The 18894-nt window shown below is 34.9% G+C and overlaps 1 protein-coding gene across 1 annotated transcript in view; it reads left to right on the top strand.

Moving 5' to 3' along the window:
• The window catches only part of LOC141398769 (galactose mutarotase), a 106208-nt gene that overhangs the window by 72375 nt on the left and 14939 nt on the right, over window positions 1-18894 (top strand). The window contains exons 4-5 of the mRNA XM_073976420.1: window positions 8447-8688; window positions 8874-8976. Coding sequence (XP_073832521.1) covers window positions 8447-8688; window positions 8874-8976 — 345 coding nt within the window. The remainder of the gene's footprint in view (window positions 1-8446; window positions 8689-8873; window positions 8977-18894) is intronic.

The raw sequence follows: 18894 nt of genomic DNA, 5'->3' as shown, positions 1-18894 counted from the left end.
CCCACAAAAGTTCAAAAATGTTCGGAAAAATTGTGCGTACGATAAACTCTTGAAGAGAGTGGTCGAATTGGACCATACTTTACACATCCTAATATATCTACCAGATATACAGTCTGTCGCAAAAGTTAGTATACACTGATGAAACCAAAATGTATTAGAGATAAATATCACTATAACTTATTGAAAACAACAAACAATTAGTTTTATTTGATAGACAAGAAGGTTGTCTTCCGTAATAACAATTAAAAGGGCGCAATATTTGCATACATTAGCAAATGTAGGGTTCGAATCCCAAAAAGACCAACATTTATGTCGCAAAAGTTAGTATACAACTGAGAATCCTCGTGGAACTGTGTAAAATATTCTTGATATTTTTGAACAAAATGAAACTAAATCTGTACTTAAGATCATAAAGAGTATATTAATTGGTTTTAATGGCAGTTATAGTACTTATAGTGACAAGTCCAACGTACACTGGGTCGTAAAATCCACAAAAATTGGTCATCTGCAAATACAACAACTGTACCGACAAAGTTCCGGGTGTTATGTCCTGTTTATGGATTCTAAAGCTCAGAAAAGCTCTATATTTCCAATATTGGGTGATCTTGATCGAGTTTCGGCTTGTCCTGTTTGAAAAAACGGGAACTTCTTGAAGGAAACCCATACTTTTGAGGCCGTTGTCCTTTTGAAACGTGTAATAATCCTTAATCCTTACACATAAGGACTTTCCTTTTCAGTTAATTTTCTCACAAGTTATTTACCTTTTCACATTCCCACCAAAAACAAATAGTAGGAGAACCTCAAGTTCGGGTGTAAGTTCTACAGTAATACTCCACCACCACAGAAGGATATGATAGCTCATTAAAGATTTTAATACAGAGCTTTCTCAGCTGTTATAACGCATGGATTGTGCAACAACGTTCTGAAAAGCTGTGTTCGCTTCACTTAGGACCAAAATACAACTAAATGGATCAGTTAGAAGTAGTTCATTAGACATTAGTAGTACATTAGACACTAGGGATATGATAAGCATGTTCGATACTGCTAAAAGGCCGGTAGGACAGTTTAACTGTAGGGCTTACAACGGACCTTGAAGTTCTCCTACTATTAACTTTTGGTGGCAATATGAAAAGGGGCAACATTTGTGAGAAAATTAACTCAAAAGGACAGTCCTTATATGTAAGGATTAAGGATTATTACATGTTTCAAAAGGACAATGACCTCAATAGTATGGGTTTCCTTCAAGAAATTCCCGTTTTTTCAAACAGGACAAGCCGAAACTCGATCAAGATCACCCCATATTGAAACTTTAGAGCTTTTCTGAGCATTTTATGGCTTTAGAATCCATAAACAGGACATAACACCCGGAATTTTGTCGCTACAGTTGTTGTATTTGTAGATGACAAATTTTTGTGGATTTTACGACCCAGTGTACGTTGGACTTGTCACTATAAGTACTATAACTGTCATTAAAACCAATTAATATACTCTTTATGTTATTAAGTACAGATTTAGCTTCATTTTGTTCAAAAATATCAAGAATTTTTTACACAGTTCCATGAGGATTCTCCATTGTATACTAACTTTTGCGACATAAATTTTGGTCTTTTTGGGATTCGAACCGTACATTTGCTAATGTATGCAAATATTGCGCACTTTTAATTAATATTACGGAAGACAACCTTCTTGTCTATCAAATAAAACTAATTGTTTGTTGTTTTCAATAAGTTATAGTGATATTTATCCCTAATACATTTTGGTTTCAACGGTGTATACTAACTTTTGCGACAGACTGTAGATCAGGTTCAAATATGGACTATATTTGTCCACTCCATCCGGTACCTCCCACACAAAATTTCGGATACATGGTCACTTTAAGACCTGCTTTCGAATCACTTTGATTTTTGTTGAACCAACTTGCATTCGATGCCTCAATTGCGATGGTAAAAGTTGTTTCAGGGGCAAGCCCATACTTCTTGAGCAAACATCCCTGAAGTTGTAAAAAACCCCTATGGTACCATATGTAGTGGCTGGAGATCCATTCTTTTTAGTATCTCCTCCGCAAAACTTTTGATCTCTAATCCTAATCAACATTTTTGTCAGTTCAAACGCCCAAAATTCCCTAAATACATGCGTTTTTTGGGAAAAAAATTGTTTCAATATACACAGGCTGAGGGTATATCTCTGTCGGCAAAGCCGACTGATACTTTTTTACTTGTTTTACATTAGTACGACCACAGCTTCCGCTCAATTTATTATTTTAAGAAACCCCTCGGTGAATCGGGCTAAAACAGTTTATTTTACCGAAATGCGGTCAAAAGTTATGGTATAGTAAAACTGATCGCGAGTTACAATACCCCATACCTTAGTTTCAACATAAGTTAATTTTCTACAAAAAGCTTGATATACATTTTGGTATTACAACACAAAGTGAATTTTTAAATATTTTTCTTTATAAGGGAATAAAACCCCCCTCCAATTTTGTGAACGCGAACAGATTTGAAACCACGATATTTTTCTTAGCCTATGTACCAAAAATCGTGAATGTGCTAGCAAAAAATTTTTTATTTTTTTTTTTTCGTTGCAATTGTAAAGGAAATTTGAAATTTACCATATATATTCTTGTTCAGAGTAAAATTCTAAGTCGATATAACCATGCCCGTCTGCAAGTTACAGCTCGGAATTTTTAAGATAGATAGTAGTATAAGCTTATATGACTCCTAGGATGTTTGGTATTGAAAATGAGCACGTTTTGATATAGCCCCCAATAGAACGGTACCGATTGGCTGAAATTTGGAACTTAGTCTTCTTTGGGTGTATCAAACTTTCAAAACTTTCTCCCATAAATTTGTTGTTATAGGTCCACGCCTTCATATAGAGGTAGCTCAAATTTTGTATTAAGTCTTCGGTCATAAAACTTTCCACTTGAAATTTGTCGATATATTCCACGCCTTCATATAGCCCCATAGAACGGTACCTCCAACGTCTTCATATAGCCCCCGTAGAACGTTACCTCCCGATTTTCGGTATATTGAAGGTTGTGGCCACAGCAACCCACCGAAATGACTGAAATTTGGTATTTAGTCTTTGTTGGTGGTATTTAGTTTTCTTCCTAAACGAAAGGAAACTAATTGTTCCATTTTACTTCATTACAACTCGTGGTGGAGGGTATAACAAGTTCAGCCTGGCCGAACTTAATGGCGTTCTTTCTTGTTAGTTTTTTATACCCTCTGCCTTTATGCTAACGTCTGTCTGTCTGGCTGGTGCGCACGTTAACTCTTGAACGGATCAGCCGATTTGTTCCAAAATTTGGCCCTCGTAATATTTTGTCCAAACTTAGTTTAATTTCGAAGATGAGGCATATCGGTCCTCTTTTTCCAGTACCTCCCCCACAAAAGTTCGAAAATATTTGGAAAAATTGTGCGAACGATAACTCTTAAAGGTAGTGACCGATTTGATCCATACTTTGCACACTGAATATTAATATATATATATATATATATATATATATATATATATATATATATATATAAAGAATATTTTTTCATTACCTAGCAGAGCATTAATCGTGGATTTTTAAAGAATATTTTTTCATTACCTAGCAGAGCATTAATCGTGGATTTTTAAAGAATATTTTTTCATTACCTAGCAGAGCATTAATCGTGGATTTTTAAAGAATATTTTTTCATTACCTAGCAGAGCATTAATCGTGGATGTTTAAAGAATATTTTTTCATTACCTAGCAGAGCATTAATCGTAGATTTTTAAAGAATATTTGTTCATTACCTAGCAGAGCATTAATCGTGGATTTTTAAAGAATATTTTTTCATTACCTAGCAGAGCATTAATCGTGGATTTTTAAAGAATATTTTTTCATTACCTAGCAGAGCATTAATCGTGGATTTTTAAAGAATATTTTTTCATTACCTAGCAGAGCATTAATCGTGGATTTTTAAAGAATATTTTTCATTACCTAGCAGAGCATTAATCGTGGATTTTTAAAGAATATTTTTTCATTACCTAGCAGAGCATTAATCCTGGATTTTTAAAGAATATTTTTCATTACCTAGCAGAGCATTAATCGTGGATTTTTAAAGAATATTTTTTCATTACCTAGCAGAGCATTAATCGTGGATTTTTAAAGGATATTTTTTCATTACCTAGCAGAGCATTAATCGTGGATTTTTAACGAATATTTTTTCATTACCTAGCAGAGCATTAATCGTGGATTTTTAAAGAATATTTTTTCATTACCTAGCAGAGCATTAATCGTGGATTTTTAAAGAATATTTTTTCATTACCTAGCAGAGCATTAATCGTGGACTTTTAAAGAATATTTTTTCATTACCTAGCAGAGCATTAATCGTGGATTTTTAAAGAATATTTTTTCATTACCTAGCAGAGCATTAATCGTGGACTTTTAAAGAATATTTTTTCATTACCTAGCAGAGCATTAATCGTGGATTTTTAAAGAATATTTTTTCATTACCTAGCAGAGCATTAATCGTGGATTTTTACCAGACTTAGATGAGGTTTCAATATGGCCTCAATCGGTACACTCCTTCGGGTACATCCCACTCAAAATTTCAGAAAAGTTCAGTTTAGCGCCTGGTCGCCAAACGTTTTGATTTTTGTTGTAACAACTTGTATTCACTGCCCCCATACGACAGTGCAAGTTTCATCAGGGGCAAGTCCATTATTCCTGAGAAAATTGCCTAAAAGGTGCAAAAAAAAACTACAATGGCACCGTGTGTAATGGTTGGAGCGCAAGATAACTCTCGAACGGATCTGCCGATTCGGTCCAAAATTTGGCCTTCGAAATATTTTGTCCAAGCTTTGTTTAAGTTCCTTCAGGTACCTCCCCTACAAAAGTTCAAAAATGTCCCGAAAAATTGTGCGCACGATAACTTTTGAAGTAAGTGATCGATTTGGTCCATACTTTACACATCCTAATATATCTACCAGATATAGAACAGGTTCGAATATGGACTATATTTGTCCACTCCTTCGGGTACCTCCCACACAAAATTTCGTATAAGTTTAAATTAAGACATGCACGCGAATCACTTTGATTTTTACTAAAGCAGCTTGTATTCGCTGCCTCCATTACGACGGTAAAAATTTTTTTCAGGGGCAAGTCAATACTTCTTGAAAAACAACCCGAAAGGTGTAAAAAAACCTATGGCTTCATATGTACGCAGCAAAATGTTTGCCTCCAAAGATGCAGTTAAATCATATGTACAAGTGATCTGGAAGTGCATCAAATTATGCATTTTCACTCATGATCCATCCATTAGCACTGCATTTTAACTAACCCTCTGGAATCGCATTTTAACTAACCCTTTAGGGTAAAATATGATGCAGTCCAATTTGCATCGAAAGCACGTGTTTTGATGCAGTGCTTTGGATTGAATTTAAAGGCACTCTTCGGAATGTGTTTTTATGCAATTCAAAGATGCAATAAAAATGCAAGCCATTGCAAACTATCCCAAAATAAATAAAAAGGATTTATTGTTTATGTAAAACAAGAATAATAATAACTTTGTTACATTAACACAGATTATGAAATTTCTTCATTAAATTCAATCGCAACTGAGTTTGTTTCGCCCGCTCTACATTTAATCCAAACTGAAATGTTTTTGCTTCATCTGCTAAAGTGGTTCTTGTATTGTCTTTCCATCACCAGTTGAGATTTCGACAAGTACTCCAACAGCACTTCATTAGGAAATTTGCTTCTCCTGACTTACGGTAAAAATGTTCCCAGCTTTTGCTTGTATTTGTTATTTTATACAAACATTTTAGAAATTGATGCACATTTTTTCTATCTTTGACAAAATTCTGTAGTTGTAGGTATCTACAAATTGGCTTGCTTGCTAGGGATCACTAAGCAACTGCTTGTAAAATGTATCGAACGGAGTGCCTTTTTCACGACTGCGTTTGAACTGCATGAAAACTTGTCGTGAAAGAACTAGTCTGCATTGCACAACTTCCAACTTATTTTGCTGGGTAGTGGCTGGAGAGAACGATAACTCTCGAACTGTTCAACCGAGTTGGTCCAAAATTTGGCCTTCGTCACATTTTGTCCAAACTTAGATTCAGTGCTAAGATGGGCAATACCGGTGCACAAAATCCGGTACTTCCCCCCAACATTTAAAAAATGTCCCTAAAATTGTATGCACGATATCTCTGAACGGGGCAACCAATTTGGTCCAAACTTCGGATCTACTAATATTTTGTCCATATTTAGTTTAAATTCTAAAATGTCCCATATCGGTCCTCGACTTAGGGTACCGCCCCCACAAAATTTCAACACTTGTGTCTAAGTTGAGTTTGGGGTTTGTTCGAAGATCCTTTGGAAATGTAGACCGATGCTGTTCGTTGTTTTCCTGTTTGCAGGGATATTATGTTTTGCATGGACAAGTCCGTGCTTCATGGCGTACTGGTCTAAAAGTTATACAATGACCCACTGAAATGACTAGTGAACGCGATATCTTTCAAAAAGATATGACTCCCTAAATAAGATCCACTTCTATAATGAACTTTCCTTCAAATATCTCCTGCGTAACTTTAATCCTAATCCACATTTTTTGTCTGCAAGTTCAAATGTCCAAAAACGGCCACAAAATTCTGAGAATACCTTAAATACATTCGATCTGTCCCTAGATTAAAGTTTCAATTCACATAAGCTGAGGGTATATCGCTGTCGACAAAGCCGACTGATACTTTTTTACTTGTTTTTTGTAGGTTTTCACGATTCTGCTCGAAAACAGCAAGTCTTATGGAAATGTGACTAGAGAAAATCTTCTAGCTGTGAAAATTTTCTTCAATATTGGCTTTCGTAAGTTTTCCTAGGTTGTACCATTTTTTAGATGCATTGGGGGACATTGGGTCATTGCAGTCACGACATTGTTTTATAAGGAGGCGGTACAGTGAGTGCATTAACCCAATTTGAACTTCTTTATCTCAAAAATCTTCCTCGAAAACAGCAAGTCTTATCGAAATGTGACTGGAGATAATCTTCTAGCTGAAAAAATTCACTTCAAGATTGGCTTTCGTAAGTTTTCCTAGGTTGTACCATTTTTAGATACATTCGTCTAAATTGGGACATTGCAGTCACGACATTGTTTTATAAGGAGGCGATACAGTGAGTACATTAACCCAATTTGAACTTCTATATCTCAAAAATGGTAAAACCTAGGAAACAGTTATGAAGGTCAGTCTTTTAGAAAATTGTCCCAGCTACAACATTTTCTCAAATCCCATTTCGATAGGACTAGCAGTTTCTAAGTAAAATCGTGAAACCTAAAAAAACACTAAAATTTTGATATTTGACCGCGATTTATTTAAAAATCCCTCCGGCGATTTTTTGATTTTTCTCATCTATGAACTTTGTAGTTTTAGAATCCACAAAAACTTCCCAGGTGTAAGCACCTTCCATTTAATGTTGGTTCAGGCGCACAGTGTCAAGTAAGTCAGGTAATAACAATATTGTAGGAATTTTTGTTGTTTTTTTGTAGGTTTTCACGGTTTTGCTCTAAAACAGCAAGTCTTATCAAAATGTGACTAGAGAAAATCTTCTACCTGTGACAATTCTCTTTACGATTGGCTTTCGTAAGTTTTCCTAGTTTGTACCATTTTTAAGATACATTCGGGAAATTGGGACATGGCAGGCACGACATTGTTTTATAAGGAGGCGGTACAGTGAGTGAATTAACCAAATTTTAACTTCTATATCTCAAAAATGGTAAAACCTAGGAAAAAGTTATAAAGGTCAGTCTTTTCGAGAATTTTCCCAGCTACAACATTTTTTCAAATCAAATTTCGATAGGACTAGCTGTTTCCAAGCAAAGTCGTAAAATCCCTAAAACTCCTAAAAATGTGATATTTGACCACGATTTATTTAAAAAAACCTCCGGCGATTTTTTGATTTTTCTCATCTATGAACATTGTAGTTTCAGAATCCGCAAAAACTTCCCAGGTGTAAGCACCTTCCATTTAAAGTTGGTTCAGGCGCACCGTGTCAAGTAAGTCAGATAGTAACACTATTGTAGGAACTTTAATTGGTAACAATTATTTTGGGGTTAAAAAAAACTAACAGCGTAAGCAGTAAACCGCACATAAAATAATCCTTGAGCATCTATTTACGCCAAAATTATGAACAAAAATACCTGCAGACTACTTTATCCTGTAAACCACAAGTGTGGCAAAAGACACGTGTCCGCAACCACAACAATGTCTAAGTAATGCCACAAAATTGATGCCACAACTAAATTTCGAAGACATTAATTGCCGAAAATATTTGAAATTTGACACCTGTCATAATAAACGGTATCTTCTTGTTCATACTACACCCACATTTAATTACCTAATTAAAATGCAGAGTTGATGACAGCGATAGAAGGGGAAGGAATTTAATTGGTTTTTATTTCTTTCAATTTAATTGCAGGCAGCTGGCAAGGAAGCCGTTTATGAACACGAGGTTATGATTAACGCTGATAAAATAACTGAAACGGATGCTGATTCTATACCAACTGGCAATTTTACATCTGTCCAAGGTAGTGCCTATGATCTAAGGCAGTTGACCAAGTTGGGTGATGGCATTAAAGCTTTGCTACCCACCAATGGTTATGATGATAATTATTGTGCTGATAAAAATTACGATGGCAATCGTATCAATTTAATAGCCAAGTAAGTTTAAAATGTTTGTGTATAACTGAGCATGGTATATTAAAATATTTACATGATTCGTTATTCCAAAGGATTCGTTGTAAATTACTTTATTATATTCATATTTAAATAATATTCATATTTTATTGATATTTAAACAAAAAATATTTCAATGTATTGAATTTTTGTTTTATTCCACGAAACAGAGCCGTTTATCCCGCCAATGGACGTTGGCTTGAAATTGCCAGTAATCAGCCAGGAGTTCAGTTCTATACCTCGAATGGTATGCCAGACACGGAAAAGGGAGAGGTAAGTACTGCTACACTTTGCGTATTACAATATGCAAGCCATATTTCATGGGAATTCACATATTATTCACTAGAATCACATTAAGAGTATTGCTTTGCATCATTTCTCAGAATATCAACTACTACTCGCTCACAACCACATCCCTCAATCATAGAAAGAATTTTTTGTTTTATTGAAAATAAAATTCATTGAAATCCTTGAATTTGAAAAAGAAAAAACTTTTTCATACATTCCGTTTTTTTTTTTTTTGTACGTAACCAAGCACCGTCATGCAACAACAAAAATTTCAAAAAGATGCATAACAACAACATGAACAGCCAGGCATACTAATTTTCCACATGCGGAAAAAACTTCAATCAAATGAAATTAATTTAAACAAATAAACCATACTTAAGTTCGGCCGGGCCGAATTTTTTATACCCTGCACCATCATCAATATTCTGAACTAAAATAGAATAATTAGTTTTTTATATCCTCAGCATTCATACGGACAAAATGTCCCTCATCGAAAGAATGGTTTTAGACCCCAAGTATGTTTGGACCAAATGTGTTTCAGACAATTTGGAGTTGATTTAGCCATGTCCGTCCGTCTGTCTGTCTGGCTGGCTGGAGCGCACGATAACTCTCGAACGGCTCATTCGATTTGGTCCAAAATTTGGCTTTCGTAATATTTTGTCCAAACTTAGTGAAAGTTCGAAGATGGGTTATATCGGTCCACTCCTTCCGGTACTTCCCCTATAAAAGTTTGGAAATGTTCGGAAAGTTTGTGAGCACGATAACTCCTAAAGGAAGTAACCGATTTGATCCATATTTTGCACATCATGAAATTTCTACCAGACTTAGATGTGGTCCCAATATGGACTCAATCAATCCACTCTATCTGTTACCTCCCACACAAAATTTTGGAAAAGTTCAGTTTAGGACCTGCTCTCGAATCGCTTTGATTTTTGTTGTAGCAACTTGTATTCACAAGTTTCATCAGGGGCAAGTCCATACTTCTTGAGAAAATAGCCTGAAAGGTGCAAAAACCTACAATGGCACAGTGTGTAGTGGTTGGAACGCAATAGAACTCTCGAACAGATGTACCGATTCGATCCAAAATGTGGCCTTCGTAATATGTTGTGCAAACTTGGTTAAAGTTTGAAGATATGCCATATCGGTCCACTCTTTCAGGTACCTCCCCCACAAAAGTTCAAAAATGTTCGGAAAGTTTGCGCGCACGATAACTCTTGATGGGAGTGACCTATTCGGTCCATGCGTTGCACATCCTGATATATCTAACAGATATAGATCAGATTCGCATATGAACTATATTTGTCCACTACTTCGGATACCTCCCACACAAAATATTGGATAAATTCACTTTAAGACCTGCTCTTGAATCGCTTTGATTTTTGTTGAAGCAACTTGCATTCGCTGCCTCAATTACGACAGTAAAAGTTTTTTTCTGGGGCAAGTCCATACTTCTTGAGAAAACAGTCCGAAAAGTGTAAAAACCTGTATGGCACCATATGTATTGGCTCGAACCGAATACTGCGTTCGTCCACACTTTCGATATTGTAATATTTCATCGAATATTAGATGAAATTCGAAGGTAGTGCTTATAGGTCCACTCCTTTTTTACTAGTTTTTTCTTATCTGCAATTTAAGGTGGATATATTTTATAATCACGGTTACCCCAAATGCATAAATTAGGTCAGAAAATGTATCTCAGAGTATTTTGAATCGGGCTGCACCTTTATATGGGAGTTATATCAAAGTGTGGATCTACGTACATAATTTTTGGTGGAGAAATTTTGTGACCACTCGGAACCTCAAGTTTCAACTAACAGGTAGTTCGGACAAAAATGGAGCGAAAATCCTCAAAATAAAATTTATCGGGAGGTACCGTTTATGGGGGATATACCAAAACATATACCTACCTATATTCACCATTTTGTAGTAGAGAGGTGTTATGACCACCAGAAATCTCAAATGGTAAAATGCAACTACTTCGGTCAAGAAATGTAGCTAAAATCTTCAAAATACCGAAAATCGGGATGTGCCGTTATATGGGTGGACCTGCGTTGACAATTTTCAGTAGAGATGTTTTGTGACAACTGGGTACCTCAAATGTCAAATTGCAGGTAGTTCGATCAAAAAATATAGCTAAAATCTTCAAAAGACCAAAAATCGGAAGGTATCATTATATGAGGGCTTTACCAAAACATGGACCTATGTTGACAGTTTTTGGTGTAGATGTTTTGTGGTCACTGGAAACCTCAAATGTGAAATTAAAGGTAGTTCGATAAAAATAAAATCCTCAAAAGTCCGAAAATCGGAAAGTACCGTTATATGGGAGTTATACCAAAACAAGCACCTATGTTAACAATTTTTGTTGTAAAAGTTTTGTGACCATTAGGAACCTCAAATATGAAATTATAGGTAGTTCGGTCAAAAATGAAGCTAAAATCCTCAAAATACCGAAAATCGGGAGGTAACGTTATGTTGGAGCTATACCAAAACATAATAATTATAATTGTTCCACAAACATCCCAGGCGGGACAGAGGGAGACTTCTCTCATATCAATGAGTGCACCCCGATTCTTATTAGCTCAATGATATGGGACCTACTGTTTATCGCCGAGTCCGAACGGCGTGTCTTAAGACACCACTTGTAGAGAAGTTGTACAAGGCTGAACAACTCAGAAAATGTCGCAAACATTACTGAGGGGTATTTGCCACCGTTGAAAAGTGATTGATGTTGACTGGCCGGGGAATCGAACCTACGACCTTCAGCGTTTTATGATCTCTGGAAATCTCATGTTTTATGATCTCTGGAAATCTCAAATGTGAAAATAAAGGTTGTTCGATAAAAATAAAAATCCTCAAAAGACCGAAAATCGGAAGGTACCGTTGTATGGGGTTAAAACCAAAAAATTTACCTATGTTGACAATTTTTGTTGTAAAAGTTTTGTGACCACTGGGAACCTCAAATGTGAAGTTATATGTAGGTCGGTCAAAAAATTAAGATAAAATCCAAGAAATGCCGAAAATCGGGAGGGAACGTTATATGGGAGCTATTGCTGGAGAAATTGTTTGACCATTAGGAACCTCAAATTTTGAATTACGGCTGGTTACGTAAGGAAATGTAGCTAAAAGCCTTAAAATTCCGAAATTCGGGAGACACCGTTATATGGGGGATATACCAAAACATATACCTACCTACCTACATTCAACATTTTTAGCAGAGGTGTGTTATGACCACCAAGAACCGGTTAAAAATGGTAGCTAAAATCCCTAAAAAACCGAAAACCAATACATGGATCTATTTTTACAATTGTTGGTAGATATGTTTTGTGACCACTGGAACCTCCAATGTCAAATTACAGGCAGTTCGGTCAAAAAACGTAGCTAAAATCTTCAAAATACCGAAAATCTGAAGGTACCGTTACATGAAAGACATACACACCTCCAATGTCAAATTACAGGCAGTTCGGTCAAAAAACGTAGCTAAAATCTTCAAAATACCGAAAATCTGAAGGTACCGTTACATGAAAGACATACACAGAAAAAAATTGTAGCCATTTGATAAAAAAATTAAAATATTCAATCAAAAATGTATCGATTTTCCGGCGATAAAAACATTGATCAAAAAGTAAAAATACAGGTTGAAAAACTAAAATTGTAATATTGATTAAAATATTTAACGATTTTTTTTTTTTTTTTTTTTTTGAACTGATAAAATATTTGACATATTGCCAAAAATATTTATCAAAATATTCCACAATTTGCTTGATAAAAACAAAATATTTTCTTGATTAAAAAATATTCTTATTTACAATTATTTTGTTGTTTTTTTTTTTTTTTTGGTTGGTTAAAGACAAACCCAAAAGCCACAAAAAAGGATACATACACAAATTTGTAAATGGTGGTGGTTATTAATTTAATTGAAATGCCAACTACAAAAGCAACAACTGACGCATAGGTACATAAAAAATAACAGATTAAAGAAAGAAAAACAGAATGGAATAATTAATAACAGAAAAATAATTATTTAGTGCCACACTTTAATATTAATAACACTGTGCTACAAAATTTGACAAACTTTTTTTGCAGGTGTTCTGATGCATATATTCAGTTTTGTAGGAGTCCAGGGAAAACGAAAATACCTTTGGTTTCTTTCGGTCACTTCGTTTTTTTATTTTATAACTGTAAATGTAGTGAAAAACTTGGTTTCTTGGATTTTCAACTTAAAACGGACATAACTTCTTTTTTCCACATCGGACTTTTTGAGATTATTTTTTATTTAAAAGGTGAAAATCATGTCTTTTGAACAAGCCATAATTTTTAAACATCGGGTAAGAAATGGTTAGGTTGTAGTGATTTAATTGTGACAGAAGACACCAAACTGCGTAATAATTTACTTTTATCAAGAAGGAAATTTAGTTAACTTTACAAAATGGGGAAAACCAATGAAAAATTATGGCTTGTTCAAAAGACATGATTTTGACCTTTTAAATAAAAAAATAAGCTGTAAAAGTCCGTTGTGGAAAAAATAAGTTATGACCGTTTTAAATTGAAAATCCAAGAAACCCCGTTTTTCACTACATTTACTGTTATAAAATCAAAAAACGAAGTGACCCAAAGAAACCAAAGGTATTTTCGTCTTCCATGGACTCCCACAATACCGAATTTATGCATCAGAACCCCTGCAAATTTTCACTGTAGCACAGGGTAATAAAAAGCAAATAAATCACTTTTAAATATAAAATACAGGGAACATCGTTGAACGCTTCTCGTTGAGAAATAAAACACATTCTTCTGCCACATTGAAAATCATCAGCGGAAAATGGGTATCTGTAATGTGAGAAATAGTACATCCATACATATTTCAAATATATAAAATGTTTATTACCAATATCACAAGCGGTTGCTTCTTTGTCCAATAAAATATTCATATTATCCTTTTTCATATTCGTGAATTTAATTATAAAATGTATTGGCCATTTAATTTACTTGAAAATCACCTTTACTTTAAGAAAAAACACAAACACAGATTTATTTCTGCACTACCGATCCACATACAACGACTGCTTTAAAGAAACTGCCAAAATTAACCAAACTGATGGTTAAAAAATGTTATCTGCCTTCCTTAACCACCAAACAGAAAAAAACATGAGAACTCACACCGTTTTTTTCTTTCCCTCTTCGTTTGTTAGGATAATGAAAATCAGCAACAAAAAACAGTAACAAACTTATTGTATACATACACGCCTTCACCCGAGCACAAATAAATAAACAAGCCAAATGCCACACAAACGCACCATCCCTCCATGCCGCAAAAATTCCATCACCATGCATTGAAATATACATAGCAACGACACATACATCTCAAGAAAAAAACACAGCACATTCCCGCTTGCAATGAAAATTCCAATTGCTGTGATTTAAGTAGTCCAGAACTAGTTCTATGTGGTACTAGTACACAATTGACCACTAAGTAATGCGAAGGGAACCAATTGACACCTTTTTACCCGCAAGTAAACGACGAGACGTCAGTTGCGATTATTCACTCTTATATTAAACCCACCATTTTTTTTTCTTTAACGACGATTTGTATAAATAATTCACATTTGCATTTTCTTAACAACTTACATATAAATGCAGCATCCAATAACAGAAGCTAGTGCTGATGGACTGAACATATTCGTACCTACTATTCACATTGTTCTGGTATAAAAAAGGAATACGAAGGAAATATACAATTTGCCATCTTCTTCAATTGTCACAATTAGTCCAGATATAATTCTGGGCCGAACTAGTACCAAATCGTCACAAAGTAATGCGAAGGGAACCAATTGACACCTTTTTATCCCCAAGTAAACGACGAGGCGTCAGTTGCGACTATTTACTCTTACATTAAATCCACCACTTTTTTGAACAACATACTGGTATATGACTGTAAACTTGGAACTAGTACAATAGTATCTACAGGTAATGCATAAAAAGTCAATTGTCTACCTCCTGTGACATCCCCATGTTAAAGTTTACAGTTGATTGCACTGTGAGGGGTATAAAGTGGAACTAGTTACTGCCCTAAGAATCGACGAGTTACCGATACCGAACTATTTCATCTTGCAAGCGGGTTGTTGTAGCGCTCTCTTTATGCTCTAAAAAAGTTGTTTCTCTCGCTCTTGAGAGCGAGAATATGCGACAAACGTTGAAAACCATTTTAACTACAGAAATTTATTAATAACCATAAACAAATTTCAATAAATTATTTGTTTGAAATCGTTTAGTGATCGCTTTCTAGTAACATTTTCATGTTTGATAAACATTTTCCCACTATATTGGTAATATTTTATCGCCATTCGACAAAAATATAGTGATAAAGCTTTTAAACAAAATTTCCGGGGTAGCTTTTTTTCTGTGTACCAAAACATGGAGTTCTGTTGACAATTTTGGTTGTAGAAATTCTGTGGCCACTGAGACTCTCAAATGGAAAATTACGGATAGATCGTTTAAAATTGTATTTAAGATCCTCAAAATACCGAATATCGGGAGGTACCGTTATATGGGGGCTATACCAAAACATAGATCTGTGTTGACGATTTTTGGGGACATCTTTTTTTGAACATTGGGAACCTAAAATGTGAACTTATTGATAGTTCGGTCAAAAAATTAAGCTAGTATCCTCAAAACACCGAAAATCAAGAGGTACCGAGGGGGCTATACACATTGAATTTTATCCTGATCAAGAATATATGTATGTATATAAGTTCTAGTTTGCAAATGATTACTTTAATGCGGTACAAACGGAAAAAAACAAACATAATATACCTTGCATCATGCTATAGTGGAGGGTATAGAAATCCATAATCTGCAAAAGTATGCATATTTTTTGTGATCTGTTTAAAGGCATAAAAAGAGAATTTAGTTTGAAAACAAAAATAAGCAAACTTGATTTTTGTTAACCCTTCGTTATGTATTTTTTCTGTCGGACGCGTTCAGCTGTTAATCAAATTAATTTTCAGACGATTTAGCAGTTCTGGAGAGGGTCTCGGATAATTACGATTACATTTGATCTCTGGGCCGACGTTGCGATGGTCAATACCAATGTACCAATTCTCAAAAACTATAAAAGTCGTGGGTTCAAAACCCCATTACATTAGAAAAGAAGCCGGAAAAGATCCAACTTTACGGACTCCGCAAAGTTTTGTAGAGTCTACCAGTTTTCCAGTCTATGCACTGGCGCGAGTACCTAAAAAGTATAAGGCCACTTTTATCGCCTCATATAAAGTTCGATGGAATGGGAAGGACATCACAAGCAGGGCCATAGCATTCTCAACATATTACCCCTGCAGGTGTAGGTACATAGCTTCATCAAACACTAAAAGGTAAAAGCTTGTAAAGTTACAGCTAGAAGAAGAAGTACGCATAAGTGCAATTTATTCACCAATGATGCCTGAATTAGTGTTAACTTTTTCTTGCTTTTGACCAGTTTTGAGTGCAGCTGCCCTTTTTATGCAGTTTATTTGCTTTATGCATCCCTTCTCTCGTATTTGGCTTAATTAAAAACTTCAACTGTTTGCACATACACACAAAACAGAAGAAAAAAGAACAGGCAGCAAAAATCGACCGACCAACCAACAGCCACAATGGAGCTATCAAACCATACACATTGCGTCCGACCACAATTCTCAGCGTTTTTCTAGATGATTACTTTGAGAAACTACCATAAATGTTTTTATATGCATGTTTAAAATAAAGTTTGAAAACAATTTTGGTTGTTTTTTTGCGATCTGTTTTGTTTGTTGTTTATTCCATGCATTTTTTTCCTTAAACGGATGCTATCGGTGCGGTAGTGGCAGCGGTTGTTGTTGAAGCTGCTGTTGTTGTTTTATTGACTGTTTTACAACCAAAACAGCTTCAACTACCAATAATGGGCAAGCACAGAGAGTTAAAAGCCAATTTGTGTGTGTATGTACATTCCGGACATCCTTATTAACAAACAAGTCAACAAACAAAGGTAACCAACCCTAAGTATTTTATTGCCTCTATTAAATGAGGAGTCTGTGGCTTATAGCCATTGGTAGCAATATGAACAGTGGGTTGAAATGAAACACTTACACAATAGTCGAATGTACCTCAAAAATCCACGCTGTGCTATAGTGCCTAAAAATATTCTTTAAAAACCCACGCTGTCCTATAGTGCCTGAAAAAATATTCTTTAAAACCCTATGCTGTCCTATAGTACATGAAAAAAATATTCTTTAAAATCCCACGCTGTCCTATAGTGCCTGAACAAATATTGTTTAAACCCCTATGATGTCCTATAGTACACGAAAAAAATATTCTTTAAAAATCCGCGCTGGCCTATATTATAATATAATACAGTCGAAATCGCTTATAACGTCGTCGTTTATAGCGTCATATCGTTTATAACGACGAAATCCTAAAGTCCCGAATTTCTGCCCTTTATATTTCACATAAATAAATATCGCTTATAACGTCATCGCTTATAACGTCGTATCGGTTGTAACGTCGGGTTTTTGTGAAATATTTGAATTTTACTATCGGTTGTAACGTCGAACCATACGAAGAAGAAAAATTTATCTCAATATTTTGTTGTATGTAGTCAATTAAGCTAGAATTTTTGCCACCGAATGTCACATCTGTTTTACTACCCATGGACCATGCTGTAATAAAATCATTAAAATCGCATTGCCGGAATCGGGAAATATCCACTATCCTGTCAAGTAAGAAATTAAATGTGTTGGATGGCGTGTTATTGTTAGATGAGGTGACAGAGGCGTGCCTAGCTGTAGAAACTATTCAAAAATGTATTTATTCAGAAGATGTTACAAGCCAAGAATGTGTTTTGAAACCCTTTAAAAAACCCAAACTAAAATAAGAGGCTAGTTTAAATAGAACCATATCCTATATTATCGTAATATATCTGTTGTAGAATGAATTTAATATCGTTATTTTTATTATTTTGTTTTTAAGCAATTTCTACGAATGTATATAGCGTGATAAAGTAAAAAAAATGAATTGAATTTATTTATTTACTTAACAAAATAAAGTATTTATACCCAAAATATAATTTCACCTATTTTATAAATATCGTTTATACCGACTATCGCTTATAGCGTCCGATTTTGGTCGGTCCCTTGACCGACGTTATAAGCGATTTCGACTGTAATAATTGTTCCACAAACATCCCAGGCGGGACAGGGGAGACTTCTCTCATATCAATGAGTGCACCCCGATTCATATTTAGCTCAATGATATGGGACCTACTGTTTATCGCCGAGTCCGAATGGCGTGTTAAAGACACCACTTGTGGAAAAGTTATACAAGACTGAAATGCTCAGAAAATATCGCCAACATTACTGAGGGGTATTTTGCCACCGTTGAAAAGTGTTTGATGTTGACTGACCGGGGAATCGAACCCACGACATTTAGCGTGCAAGGCGGGTGTGCATACCATTGCACAACGGTGGCCTATATTACCTGACAAAATATTCTTTAAAAATCCACGCTGGCCTATATTACCTGACAAAATATTCTTTAAAAATCCACGCTGGCCTATATTACCTGACAAAATATTCTTTAAAAATCCAACGCTGGCCTATATTACCTGAAAAAATATTCTTTAAAAATCCACGCTGGCCTATATTACCTGAACATTTTTTCTTTAAAAATCCATGCCAGGCCTATATTACCTGAAAAAAATATTCTTTAAAATCCATGCATATTACCTGAAAAAATATTCTTTCGTAGAATTATTGTTGACCTTTGGACTGTATTACTTCTTGATTTTGTTTCGGAGAAGGTCGAAATATTGGAAAAATAAAAATAAAATAAAAAACAAAACTTATTTGTTTTTTTATTTTCTGACCTTGAGCCAAACAAAATCAAAAATTAAAAAAT

The sequence above is a fragment of the Musca autumnalis genome, unplaced genomic scaffold, assembly GCF_047663935.1.
Source record: "Musca autumnalis isolate F117 unplaced genomic scaffold, ASM4766393v1 scaffold_3, whole genome shotgun sequence".
NCBI classification, from domain to species: domain Eukaryota; kingdom Metazoa; phylum Arthropoda; class Insecta; order Diptera; family Muscidae; genus Musca; species Musca autumnalis.
The sequence above is the reverse complement of the archived record's forward strand: the minus strand, read 5'-3'. Positions and strand labels throughout refer to the sequence as shown.